Below are 14,361 nucleotides of genomic sequence, written 5' to 3' on the forward strand. Positions count from 1 at the left end.
GCTCCGCGCGTCCCCCCCCCCCCCCCGGGGCGGCCCCAGCGGCGTCAGCCCCGCGGCCTCGCCTCGCCTCGCCCCGCGGGCGCGTCCCGCCGCCCGCCGCCGCCGCGCCGTGAGCGCCGCCGCGCCAATGCCAGCCCCGCGCCGCCCGGCCAGCCCCCGCCGGTGCCATGGCTCTGACCTTGTTCGGTGAGTAGCGGCCGCGGCGCCCATTGTCTGCCGCGGGGCGGGGTCCGCGGGCCGGGCGGAGGCCGGCGGGAGCTGCCCCGGAGCGGCCGGGCAGCGGCGGAGGGCTCGGGGCGGTCCCCGCCGGCGGGCTCGGGGCGGTCCCCGCCGGCAGCAGGTCCCGGCCGGGCACCGGGAGCGACTTGCGGGGGCCGGCCGTGTGCTGGCTGCGTGGGACCCGCGGCTGGCGGGGCGCCCCTCCGTAAGCGGCCGCCTGGCTTTCGCCCATCTCGGGGTCCCCGGGCTGGTGCAGTTCCTTCAGAGAACTAGCGCGGCTTCGCCTCTTGCCCCGTGGAAGCTGCCACCTGTTCTGCCGCTTGTGCGCGTCCAGCGAACGAGCCCGGCACGCGCTGCGGAGCGGTTCCCCCCCGGCGGGCAGCGGCTCCGTGCCGCGGGGGGCTCGGGGCCCTGCGCCCAGCGGGTGCTCGAGGAGCGCGAGTGAACGGAGAGAGGGCACCCCCACGGCGGGTGTCGGTTATCCTGCAGCCTGCCGTGTCGTGTCACTGGAGCTTGGGCGTGCTGGGCAGAGCGTGGCTTCTTATACGGCCGCTCAGGGCAAGCGCTGTAGTTCTTCCGAACAAAAAGCCCAAATGCTAGGCTGTTGAACACACGCGCTTTTTCTGTTGTGCGTAGCTAATGTGTCACTGCGATCTTCGGCTGCAAAACTGAGGCTGTTTTAACACCAGCTTCTAAATAACGTGATGTTTATAAGTCAGGTACCTGTTTTCTAGGCTTACCTGATCAGCTTTTAATTCATGTGCATTTTATCTACTTAATGACGTTTTTCTATTAATATAAATTTGCATTACAAAGTAAATTGAATCAGATGCTTGTGTGCTATCACATCTGCTGTTAGAGTAAATGACATTGATGCATGTAAAAGCTAACGAGCAAACAGAAGATGGAGTGGGGTGCCCTGCTGTGCCTGGTTTTTGAATAAAGTCTTGCCAAGGGTAAAAAAAAAAAACTCAGGACTTCATCCTTTTAAAAAAAAAGTTACAATAAAATGATGCAGCAAATAAGACCAACCTGTGCTGATAAATTAATGTGAAACCCTTCATAAACGTAAAACCTTTGGAGTACACCTTAAACCATGAATGCAAGAGCCTGAGTGGGATTTGCATGAAGGCAGAAAGCACTCAGTGTGTTTGCAGATGAAGTTGTGATTAACTTACCATTGAGTTATCGTGGCTTCCTGTGTTGCTCTGTGTCCCCTGAGCTGATTTAGCTTGCCACACTTTGCCTCTTAGTGTACAACAAAGACAGACCAAACATGTTTGCTTTAGACTTAAAGAACAGCCTTCAGCTTTTATCTTGAATTTTGGCTGGTTATGGGTGGGCACATTTCCAGTTACCACGCCGCAGCTGACCCGTAGTAACTCATTGCACATGTGAGCCATGAAAGAATATTTTTGTTTAGTTTCATCGTGAGCCTCTTTATTCCAAAGCAACATCAGCAAGTGTGGGAAGAGGCGGGGAAAAAAATGTACCTGAATGAATATATCTGTTTGAGAGATTAAACAGCTGTAATTGTGCTCTTTTAAGTTCACACCTCTCTGATACCAGTAAAACTGTCCTGAGCAAACACCTCCCTCAGGACCTGTTCGCTTTGGTTCTGTGCACTCACATAAACTCTAGGCTCGATATAGCACCTTTTTTCCTCTAACCCATAATGGTATATTTGAAACTTCAGACGTTCTACGTCTGCTTGTAATAGGATGTGCTATAAAGCATATAAAACTTGAGATAAATTACCTTGTCAGCTTGGGGAGGAAAATCCACCAAGTTTGCAGGGTTCCTCTCAACGTGTGAGCACAGCAAGAGGGAGAGGAGAGGGATGGGAAGTGTCATAACGTGCTTTCTCCGTGCTCCCGATGCTTTATGGCTGTTTCAGTGCATAGTCAAAAGCCTGTGCTGAGAGGGGACAGGGCAAGAGCAGGGTGACATTGTCAGGGCTCCAGATGAAGACGGACGCCTGGTTATCAGGCAGCTGGGAGGTCGGGCATGCCACGTCTTTTATCCCTGGCAGAGAGGTCGGGAGCTGTCTGTTTCTGCAGGAGATCGCCCTTTGCCACCAGGCTACTGGCTGTGGTTGGCACCTTCAAGGCAGCACCCCGTGGCTCTCGGAAAGCTGGTTGGCGAGAGGAGCTCCTGGTGTATCAGCAGCGCTTTTCCTCCCCAGGAAGAGGCTGTTTCCCTTGTCCTGACTACTTCTTCCTTTGCAGTTACATCTAGTTGTCCAGATTATTATGCAACATGGGAAGAAAACATGACGACCCGTCACTTTCTCAGCCTTAGTTACTTTAAAGTTCTCCTCATCCTGTCCTGTCCACCCAGTTGTGACCTTCCAGGGTGTCCTGCGCTCGCTGCTGCTTGTGTGGGTGGCGGTGGGGGGCTGCCCGCAGTCCCTTGGTGTGGGGTACAGCAGCTTCAGCCCTCAGCACCTTACGAGGGAGAGGAGAAAGAGCAGCCCCTGCTGGAAGCAGTCGGAGAGGGGAAGGCATGGAAGTTTCTGGCGGAGAACATGCCGCTACTACCTGTCAGCCAGCTTGGCTACTGGAGTGGGTGTGCAAATGTAGTGTTGTTTTGCGTCCTGCGGCAGCTTCACCACACGTTCAGGTTGTGGTCGCTGAACATGTAGCCCCTTTTCTCTCCGTAACCATTTCTTCCTGCCTGCTGCAGCAGCTGGAGCGGAGTTCAAGCTGTGTCCATCCCTGTCCTTTCAGCCCACCGTCAGGGGCTTCGTGTCCAGCCTGCTGTCATTCCACTGGGATAACTCAAGGGCGGGAAAGATAACAATGTCGAGGAAAAAGGGGGAAGTCGTCCCATTGCTACAGCTGTTTGCTAAGAGGGGTTTTGTTTCTGGGTGTCCTGAGAAGTGTCTAAAGCAAGTCAACATCGTACTTTGAAAGAAAAATGTTTTTTCGTCGTGCTTTCAGTGCTTATCACTTCACTTTCTGTTTGTTTGTTTGCTCATCAGCTGTCTTGTGTGAACAAAGGAAGACATTTCAAAATGGCCAGGAGAGCTCTTCGTGACCATACGTATCATTAGTTATTCATGCTACTGCCTCCCTGCTCAGAGCACGCCCGTGGCTGAAAACTTCCCTCCTGCATACTGGTGGGAAGAAATGAGAAGTGAAATGATTCCCGTTGAATATGCGAAGTGCTTGTTCTCCGATGAGTGGCTGCAGATGAATGGGATTAGAGATGGAGCTGTAGTCAGAATGACAGATACGGTTAGTTAAGGAGATGGTGAACAAGGACAGTTTAAAGAGAAGTTTATAGGAAAAATACCAGAAGAAAAGAAAAAAAAACAATGCAGTCAGGAAGGGCAGGGACAATGCAGCTGATTATGCCTTCATTTCGGGTGTGCATAGGTTGTTGAAAAGGCACCCAAGTATTAATTTGCCTGCTTAACAGAATTCTTTTCCACAACTATGAGCTCTGGTGTATTGCTGCACAAAAGTAATTTTCTATTAATCTATCTATTGCCGTGGGTATGAGGCAATCCTCTGAAATAGGTTCTGCCATACTTGAAATGCTAATTAACAACTGGCTGTGTTCAGCTCTGTGCATTTGTGGTTACTGTTCTCCACCAAACAGGACTGTCTCACTGCTGCTTCGAAAAGCTGGCTGTGCTTACGCTGCCACGCGCACGTATTTCCTAATGGGACAGCCTTAAAGTAAAGGTATCGTACAGAAGTGAAATCAGCCATTGTTCTCTAAATACTTGTTTTGCCTGCCTGGGGAAGACTTGTAAATCTTACTGTGCTTGGCTGGCTTAGTCAAAGGAACGTGGCCAGTCAAAGTTCCTCTAAAAAGCAGCTCACCAACACGTAATCCAACACGTGGAGTCGCTGCAGGCAGGAAGTACACAGAAGTGGATCTGCTTACTTCTTGCTGTCTGTACAGAACGGGAGGTAAACAGTTCACGTGCAATTCAAGTTGTTCCCCTCTCTGTTTTCAGATGTAGCCCTGAACTTCTCTTAAAACTTGTGGCTGGCTGTGATGGTAAAAGTTTACCAACAGAGCGACTTAACCAAAGGGACAGTTTGTACCAGAAGAATATTTTTTTGAACCTATTCCTTCATGGGAATAGGAGATGTAAGTTTTTTACAGCATTGGTGCGTTTATGATAGGGCTTTTGGCACTATAGGAAATATGTGTGGTGTGCTATAGGAGTAGTAGACAGACTAATTTTAAGGGAGATTTAAGCAAGTTAACATTTAGTCGTCATGAGAACTTGAAATACTTTAATTAAACAAAACAATAGGTAAGGGCAATGTTTTTTGTTTTTTTTTCTCTGTTTTGTTTTTTAAGCAAGATTTAAAAGTGAAGGTGATTTGTTGAGCGCGGATGGAAACCACATTAGAGGTGAACTTGATCTTCCAACTCCCATTCATGTATCTGGGATGGAAAGTGGCCAAGCGCTGAGAATCATAAGATTATTTTCTCCTAGTTGCTGTCCTAACCTTACCTAATTTACAGAACCTAATGAAGCAAATAAGGAGAGCAACCTTGAAAAGCTTTTGCTGGCAATGCAGTCTCAAGAAAAAATCGAAAAGGAAACCTGCTTAGGAACTAGGAAAAGAAGATGGATCTATTAACTGGCAAATTGGTATCAATTGATCAAAATATCAGAGAAGTGACACTAACACTTATAAATGAGGTTGAAAAACATCAGTCATGGCTTCTCAGCTTAGTGCTTGAGGCAGTGGCTAGTATAAAATCGTATTTTCTATGAATTGTGAATATTGTAGAATAATCTTGAGAAAGCAGAGGTGTGGGGATTGTTTCTGAAGCTGGAAAGCTTGTGGGCACGTGTAATTAATATGGGGGTTGGGAATTTTCTCCAAAGAGAGAGAAATTTCTACTAACCAATAGAGGATGTTATTGGTTTGCCTTGTGCTCTCCAGGAATATATCTGTTCTTACTGGAATGTATCAAAACACCTGCCCAGGAACCGTAGGCTAGAATTAAGTCAAGAATTGTGTGTAATAAACAATTTGCCTTCTTTTTACTAAAGGAAAGTAGATAAGGAAGAGAGGAAGATGTACATGGGTAACTAAAATGGAGCACGGAAAATTTAAAATCCTGTCAGCATCAGCACAAGCCCTCTGAATTTGTCCCCTCCTAACAATTGTCTGCAGCCAGCCTTTTATCTGATAGAAACCCTCCCGCGATGCGGCCAGCTCAGGCACAGCGCAGGACACACGCACCCCTTTCCTCCTTGCTGCTGGGTGACCCGCTTGGACCTGGAGACGTCTGCGTAGCACGGGATCTCACCAAACAGTGTCAGAGTGAAATGTCCTTGGGATCAGAGGATCAAGGAGGAGTTCCCAGGCTTCACTGACACAGACTCCAGCGCAGCTGAGGACTGACGTATCTATAGGTGTTCCTGGTTTGTTTTGGACTCCTCTGATCTTTCTGCCTTGTTGGGTTTGGGGACTTTATTTTCTCACTGCCTCTCTCCGAGAGTTCTTAGCTGCTTTTTTTGAGATGTATTAAAAGATTTCCATATGATAGAAAGCGTGTCTCAGTGTCAAGAATGTGTTTACATAATAATAGGAGTACCATAGTTAAATACCGTATTAATCAGTAAACTCAAGGCATAAACGCAGTACAAACCTTTTGGAAGACCATATTATTTGTGCAAAATACAAGCATGTTAATCAGAATCCTTCCAGAGTACAGGCACAGGTAATTAAAAAAAAGCGCCATTCCTTGTCAGATGATTTTCTTTTCTTTCTGTGAATTTGGGGCGTAGCGTGTGCATCTCGAGCTATTTAGCTGCTCCACCTTGTGGGCAGATCGTGCAGTTCTGCAGAAGCGTGTTTGCAGATGAAGCAGAACAAGGCAAACCCAGGAGCTGGCCAGAGGGCTGTTTTGTAATTATTTGACAAATATAATCATAAACTAGCTTGATGTCACATGAAAAATCGAAGGTCCCTGTGTGAGAATTTTGCAGATATTCAGAATCTGTCATTTTGGCCTGATAGATTCTGCCTTGCGCATCTTCGTAAATGATGGCAGAAAAATAGCCCTCTAGGTTTTGCCTTTTCAATTCTGTCTTGAAACTAAGAAAAGCATAATATAAAGTCACAGAAATATTTGGTCTTCTAAAGCGTTTAACAATCCTAGTAGGACCTTGTAGTTGCCTGACATCTGGGACTGCAGCATCCCCTCTGGCCAGATGCAGGAAGGTGCTGGGAGGAGTTCCCGTAGTTCTCCGTGGTGGTCGCAAGGGTTTAGATGGATGGTGGAGCCCTGGTCACTGTCCCAGTGTGAGACTGGGGTGGGCACACCCCGCTGGACAGCCTGCAGTGTTCACTGGATGTGTGACAGCCTCTGCGAATGTGAAAGAGCTGATTGACATTTGACATTTCCAGCACTCAAAGTATTTCCCAACCTATATCTGAATGAAAAAAAAAAACACAGAATTTCTGAAGTGATTTCAGAATTTCTGGAAAACATGCTCACAAAATCCTATTTATTCCTGTGGGAGTCTGTTTTCCACGACATGTTTTGATACCTTGGTCCCCCAATCTATTTTTGTGTCTTGGCTAGCAGTTCTGTGATAAGCGCTGCGGGGAGATCTGAGGCTGCCGTGACAGGCAGGGCTGGTCAGAGCTTTTGGTTGCAATTGTGTTTAATGCTGATAGGATGTGGTGCTGTGGTCTGGCTTTTTGCATGCCCAAGTGTCGGTCCCCTGGGAGAATGTGTTAGGAAAACTGCAGCCTCTGCTCGTGCCCCCCTGGCCGGGCTGCAGGCAAGACCTCGCTGCTGACGGCGAGCAGGCAGCCCCACTCGGGGTCCCAGGCGCCGCTGTGGGGAGCCCCCGGTCGCGTTCACCTTTGGTGCAGGTGGCAGGAGCGGGCTCTGCCCAAGGCATCGTGTGGCTGGGGCTGGCTACAAAAGTAAAGGTAAAAGACTGCTTCCTAAATACAGGAGGTGCTTTTGTTGCACGCTGCTTGGTGTGTGCTGCAGTGGCCGGCAGAGTTGCAATTGCAGCAATCTAAGTTGAACAGCAAATGCAATAAGGCATCACGTAGCAAAGTCTTAGAGAACTGCTGCAGCCGTGGAAAAAGTTACCAAATTATTCTGAGTGCAGAGCAGTTGGTGGACTGTGAAAAATGGAGTAATGGTAGAGGTCTGAAAAGGAAACCCAGTTTTAGCACAGTACCTGACAGCTCCTGGCTCTCACATTGGCAGGGTCCAACTCAGTCTCCTCAATGCTGAGTTAGTACCTGATAAGTATACAGTCCAGAGCAGACTATAAAAGTTGCTGATAATTATTTGGTAGGGGCAATCTTCCATACGTTTTCATCTGTGCTTTATGGCTTCCATATGAATCTGGACACAATACTTCAGTGCAATGTTGGATCACTTTTCATTGGGGGGAAAAAAAACACAACAGGATGTAGCTCTTCCTTGCCTCTGCCTTACGGACTGAACATGCACACAATAAAGGAAGCATGATTTTGACACAGCAATTAATTTTACCGATTTCCTTTTCAGGTTTTCCAAAGAGTATGTTTCGAAACGTGACTTGAAGGTGTTGAAACAACCTTCAGCGTTTTAACAGAAGCAGGGATATATTTCAAAATAAAGCAGAGATTTTTCTTTCTGTTGAGAAAATACTTGGAAATTCTGTGCTAAATATTATTTCAATGCCAAAATCTACATGGTAGAGGAATTACATCAGGTACTTGTTATCTGAGAAATAACATTTGTAGCATAAGAACGGCTGCAAGTATGTAAGGAAGAATTACCGACCTGAAAAACAGAGGAAGGAGAGAGAACTAACGAGGGCTTTTCCCGTTGTGAGATCCTGTGCTGGCGGCACCACCTATCTGCCCACTGCTGTTGGTGTCGGTGCTGGCTGTGGTCACAGCCCCTTCCCTCCCCGGTGGCAGAGCAGCAAGCTCGTCCATAACTCAGTGCAGCATCTCTTATCCCCTGGCTGTTGCTGAAACTACCCCGTACAAGAGGACATCCCTGCCACAGGCCTGCTCTGACCCAGCATCAGCCCAGGACGGTCGCCTTGCCCTAACGCGCTTCTCTGCAGGTTCGGACATGGGTCCCTGTTCGGGTGTCCCTGAATTATTTTGGGTGTCCCTGCCACGCTGCAGCACAGCAGGCGCTGGGGCAGGGACAGGGGACATGGCGGTGCTGGGACGTGGCACGGGTGGATCTGCCAGAGCAGCCTTTGGGATGGCGGGTTGCAGGCTGCTTGAACGGAGAGCCCACGCGTGAGGAACTGCTGAGCTTGGTGGCACCTCTTCCACCTCCTGCAAAGGCCTGTGAGGAGCAGGAAGGGCTTTTCTCTGGTTTTTTTTTTAAGTTTTTTTTTGCTGGGTTAGTCCTGCTATTAGTTGTCATTCTGAAAAGTAAAAAAGCTATTTTTGGAAGGTTTCTTCCTTCTGCTGTGCAAAAGCAGGCATGGAAGATCCAGGCAGGACTTGCCATGTCTCAGAGCTGTGTTACATCTGCCCTTGTCTCTGTACGGAAATCCTGTAGATCACAATCTCTGACAGTTGCACGAACGTTCTGCCTCGCAGCTGTCCCCATCTAGTCACGTAGGTAGGCCAGAACCATTTTTTAAACTATAATCTGGAGTCCTGATCAGTCACATCCTACAGCTTTCCAAGTGTCTGTTTTTCGAGTTTTCCCAGGCTGCAAGTTGCCACGATAGAGCTTTCTTTGTAAAGTCAAAGTAGAGCTAAATACACCCAAAGAGCTGTTACCCAGAGAGGCAGTGCTGCCTAGGGGATTGTTGGGTTGGCAAGACGGGGGAACAGAGATGCCAATCTTTGATCTACAGCGTGACTTCATCTATGCGGGCCTCTGCTGCTGTTGCCAGCAGCTGTTTGTATTTTCGGTTTAGACATCATGTGCTGTAGGACACAGTCTGCTTTTTGCTTGTGGACATTGCCATGGGCTCTCAGCTCCACTGAGGATGGGCCAATATCCCAGAAATGCATCTAATAATTGCTGAAGACCTCCTGCTTAACACGGTGCTGGGGTAAAGTGAGAGGCAATAAACCCAAGCTCCCATTATTTGGTGACCAATTTCTTGTTCTTGTAGTTAGTGGAAAAAGGGAGAAAGAAAGTCAAAACAAAGGTAAGAAAGCCATGGGAATTAAGTACTTGGAGAGGAAAAAAAAACCGAAAAACAAAGGAGTTACCCAGGAAAGGACTTGAGGGTCATCTTCGAGCATTGATCATACGGAGCTCTCCCGATTTCTCTCCTGTTCCCACCGGGCAGTGGCAGAGCTCTGTGCCGAGCTCCTCTGCCCTCAGCCTGCTCTGTGCTCACAGAGCTCAGCCTTCATCCTCGGGAGCACAGCTGGAGCCAAGGACAAATGCAGAGCCCATGCAGGCTCGTGCTTCGCAGGCTTGCAGAGCAGCAGGTGTATCTACAGAGGAGGGAAAGATTTATGAAAAGAAGTATTTAATGCTGTAAACAGGGAGAGGCTGATGGGTAAATATTTTTTGCCTTACTTCTTTGACTATAGTTACATTGGCAAGCCATGGAATTGCCCAGCAGGAATGTGAGATTTTTATCTGTTCTACCTGGAACATCCTATTTGGCGTCGCTGGAGGCCTCTTGAAGTTTTTATATGAGAACAGAGGTAAGGAACGACACCTCCAGCTTTTGGATTGGGGAATAGCTCGCAGCAACCGGAGAATGAAATTTGGAGTAAAAACCTAATTCCAATTCAAGAAAAGGCATCCCACCACATTGTGTCCATTTCCCTTCCTCTGACCCTGCCAATAATGTGTTTTAGGAGTTTCCTTCATAATACTATAAAACAATGCTGGTTCCAGGCAAGGGTACTTTACTTGGTAGTCTGTCCTCCTCCTTCCAGCCGTGAGTGTTGATGTATTGCATCTGTTCTGGAAATAAGGACGTAAATGCAAGCCATATTTTTGCATAAGCAATGGCTTGTGTTATTGACGACTGTTTTAGAAAATGAAAAATCTGTTTGTAATAAGAATCATAATTGGTTTGTTATAACTCTGATGGTCTAAGAATGTAAATGGGTCAAGTTTGGGAAAGGAGAGGCAACAGCGTCTATTAGACCATGACAAAGAGAGAGAGAGAGAGAGATGCTTTGGAGCACTGAGTCTGTCTTGAGATTGCTTGTAATGGCAGTCAGAAATCAGATCTGCTCTTAATTTTCTCTGGGGTGATTCTGGTTTTGCCTGGGCTGCTAATGGGTGGTTTTGTTTTGTTTGTTTTTTCCCACAGGAGGCTAATGAATTCACAGCAGCTATCTTGGTCTGAAATGCAAGGGAGGACAAGTTCTCAGCAGATTTTTACCAATGCATGGGGAGGCAGGGTCAGCATTGTGCTCTTTTGTTGTGGTTCAGCTTTTAGTAAAACCACAACGCTGTATTTAAAAATGCTTTTTAGAACAGGAAAGTGAATGTATGTTCATTATCTCGGTGCTGGATGTGAAAAACATTCAAAGCATCCAGGCAAAAAGTGATAAAACATTCCTCCCCATTCAGTAAATTAGGGCATTATGCAATGGATGGAGGGGTTGTATTTCAAAAGTGCCTGAAAGCTCTTCCTTTATTTAGGGTCTCCTCTGCTCAACCTTGACTGGACAGTTTTCTTATTCAGGGGAAGGGATTAATTTACGGCTAGAAGACACTTTTATAACATATCATATTGTTCTTTTTCATTATTAGGGTGACCGGTCAGAATATTTGTGTAATCGAGCTCCACTCAAAATTCCCTCTTGGAGGATATGTTAGAGAAATGGAGACAAAAAGGTATTTTTGTGAATGCCTCTAGGCTGTGATTATAGAAGTTGTCACTGGCTGGAAGTTAGAGTAAAACTGATGTGCCGTTGCTGGTGCTATTAATGTTTGGAAGAACTAAAACAAGTGATGGGAAATGAGCTTGGTCTCTGTGCAGGAACGTTTTTAAAATGGGACAAAGGAGGATTTGTGGAAACAAAAAATATGAAAGGAAAAGTAGAAGGGCAAATATTTTCTCCTACATTATGACTCGCTCTGGTAGGAATGAAAACTGGGTAAGAGTGATAGCTTTGACAGGTATTGGTGCTCATTTCCAAGCAAACTTACCTGACCGTGATCAAAACAGTGTCTATAATGAAAACCAGCCTGGATTTACAGTAGGGAAGCTTGACTACAGTGTTTGAGTTTGTTACCAGGCATTAATCCAAACTGCTCTGACACTCTACTGTCCTAATGTAGAAGTTATTTGAACGAAGCATCTATCAAATCTAAAAGATGTGATTCATCCGAGAGAGGCTATTCTTTCGATTTCGAACTTGCAAAATTTGTTTGCAGAAGACCTTTCATGTACCCCTAGGGAATTACAGGGAACTGCCCCACTCATTTTTCCAGTGCCTTGGGGCTGCAGACAGTGCATTCAGCTTTACTTCAGTGGGTTAAATAAATAATTGACAGGTGTTTTTTCTCTGAAATGGAGAAATTAAAGAGGCAAATTTGATTTTGATAGCATTACCAATTAGGAGATGTCTGCCATGTAAGCCAGACATTTCAGGATACCTATGGGTCTGTAGAGCTATCATCAACCTTATGGTGATACAGATCGGAGGGTCAGGGACAACTGGTGGTCAGGCACCCCTGTCAGCACCCACAGCCATGTTAGGTAGTTGTTCCCATTGTGTGGCTTTTTAAAAAAAATTACTATTATTGAGAAGAGAAGATGGTGTTTCCAGAAATGCTGTAAATTCCCTGTAGCCTGTTGTCTGAAGGCAGAAGAGAGACTACTGTAAATTGAAATCAAAATTAAATTCTGTGTTTGTTAAATGTCCACAAGGTGGCACTTGGCATCTTTTTACCTCTCTGAAGCCTGTTTTTTTATGCTTACAGCAACGCTAAGAAATAATTTTAGAGGTTTTGGAACTTTTCTTAAACAGTCAGCTAACCGTGCTTTCATGGGAAGTGTATTTTTCCTCCATTAAACTTCAGTCAAGAAAAGGAAAGCAGCAACTGCATACTTTGCTTGTTATTGCAGACATGAAAATTCCAGCTGTTAAAAACATCTAAGTAAAATTTAATTTTTTTTTTTGTTATTTTTCTTTCTTTTTGGTTGTTGTATGTCATTCTTATAGTCAGATGTGACTGTGTTTGTCTGGCAAAAAGGAGGAAAAACAAGTACTTGCTTCCCTTGCTTCAGTTTAGTGAAGATCTAGAAACAGATCAGCTGCAGCCTGTTGTAATCACACAGCAGATGAATTCATTTAACAGCAGCAGTGCCCATGATAGGCAAAATATTACTCATTAAAGTTTTCCCATTATTCATAAAGAGGCAGTAATAGGAGACCTGATAATAAAATGCACTGAACTCTAGCTGTGTTCAGTGGATGTCTCGTTCAACCCCATTAGAAACATTTCCACTGAATTTATCATCTTCAGAAAAGATGCCAGGATGGTAGTGTGATTCCCCACCCCCCCACCATCAAGGCTGATGCAATTTTCAGAGCATAGCCTTCTTTTAGCCCCTTCATTTTTGTTGAGAGTGCTTAATTAGTAAAGCAATCACTTGGTTGCATTAGAGAAATGGAAGTAGCCCTTGTGGCTTCCTTGGGTATTGTTCACACTCACTTTGTCATAATCATTTTTGCTCTAGTAAAAATTAGAAACCTACTTACACTTGTTTGGAGTGGTATGAGCAAAAACACGTGAGGACAAAAGGGCAGAGGAAGATAATTGTTTTGTTGCATTAAAACATTCCCAGGGCACAGCCTGTGTGACTTGGTGCCATGCTGCAGCCAAAGGGATGCTTTATTTTGAGTTCCAGTTTTCACTTCTTTGTAACTTTCCCTCGAATTGTTTTGTACTGTCACGCTCCTCCCAGACGGGAATGCCTTTGGGAACTATGGAGAAAATGCATTCAGCTGTTTCCGTTCTCTTGCTTATGTAACTCAAGCACAGTTTAACAGCCCAGACCTGCCCACGTGCGTGGGGTTTGATGGGCTGGGGATCAAGGCAAAGGCTTTGCAGATAGCAAGTTGTTGCCAGTGCCCCTGCTTGCTGCCCTGCGGCCTGGGGCACGTGCCGGCAAGCGGAGGCCTGGAACCGCTTTGCTGTGGCCAACTCGGCTGCCCAGGCCTTCGTCCCGTGGGAGGAGAGCTGTGTGAGACAGGAGCAGCTCCTCCTCGGACCGGGCATGCAGGCTGAAGCCCACCTCCCCGCCATGGGGTGTTGTGCCGCCTGGCCTCCTAGGCGTGTTGGAAGGGAGAAAAACGATGGTGGTTTATGTAGGAGCTTTTGCGCTGCGGCTCCTTTCAGCACGTCACAGTGCCTTGCCTGGGGAAGAGCAAGACTTGTCTGCAAGTTTTCTAAGCTTTTCTTTTTTCTTAATTCAAAAGAATTAGTCTGCCAAGAATAACATTAAAATAGCTTCAAAGAGTCAGTAACAGTCTAGAAGTGTCAGTCATCGTGGCTGAGTGTCAAACAGCGTATTGGATATTCTGGAGAGATGAGAAGATGCCAGGAATAGCCTCGGCCCTGCAGGGATCTTCCTGTCCCCTTGGCAAATCCTCTGATGCCCTGCTGCAGTAGTCATGAAACCCATTGTGTTTGCCAGGTGGGTACAGGTCATCTGTACCCCAAGGTCCTTGTTCTTGTGTCTGCTTTTAGGAACTAACAGAGCAGCATTTCTCTTAGATTAACATTTTTTTTTATTGAGTCACTTTTAAGCCCCAAATAAAACGAGAGCATTTCTTGTAACATGATAACATAGTAGTTTTGAAGAGACAGGGAACCTACCAAAAAGTTGCTTGAGGTCTCTTAAAAGGCATGAGGAGCCACATGCTGAAGAAGTCTCTGTCCGTAGGAGAACACTTGGCGCGAGGCACGAGGCCTGACCACGGGCTGCAGCAGCTGCCCCCGAAGCCCTTGGCTGCGGCTGGCTCCTCGCACCACAGCTCTGCCCTTGGTTACACCAGGCGGCTGCGGGTAGCAGGGGGGTAGTGGAGGGATGGGGTCCTTGGGGAAACAGCTGCGGGTCCCTAGGTCTCACCTGGCAGTGACAAAGGACCCATGGTGTGCTCCCTCCGTACCGCAGTGTGCATGCGAGGACTTGTGCAAAACGCTCTCTGTGCTGGCGCAGCCAGAGACCTGCGTCTC

At 46.8% G+C, this 14,361-nt stretch overlaps 1 protein-coding gene across 2 annotated transcripts in view; it reads left to right on the plus strand.

Annotated features, from left to right (window-relative positions):
- The first annotated feature begins 27 nt into the window (after positions 1-27).
- The window catches only part of CHN1 (chimerin 1), a 96,171-nt gene continuing 81,837 nt past the window's right edge, over positions 28-14,361 (plus strand). The window contains exon 1 of one of the 2 annotated variants that reach the window (XM_080600850.1): positions 28-186. In XM_080600850.1, coding sequence (XP_080456976.1) covers positions 168-186 — 19 coding nt within the window. In that variant the 5' untranslated portion in view covers positions 28-167. Of the gene's footprint in view, positions 187-10,967; positions 11,008-14,361 lie in introns of those variants that run through there. The other variant, XM_080600849.1, reaches the window with a different exon arrangement.

This window comes from Anser brachyrhynchus (assembly GCF_964034855.1).
Source record: "Anser brachyrhynchus genome assembly, chromosome: 7".
Lineage (NCBI taxonomy): Eukaryota > Metazoa > Chordata > Aves > Anseriformes > Anatidae > Anser > Anser brachyrhynchus.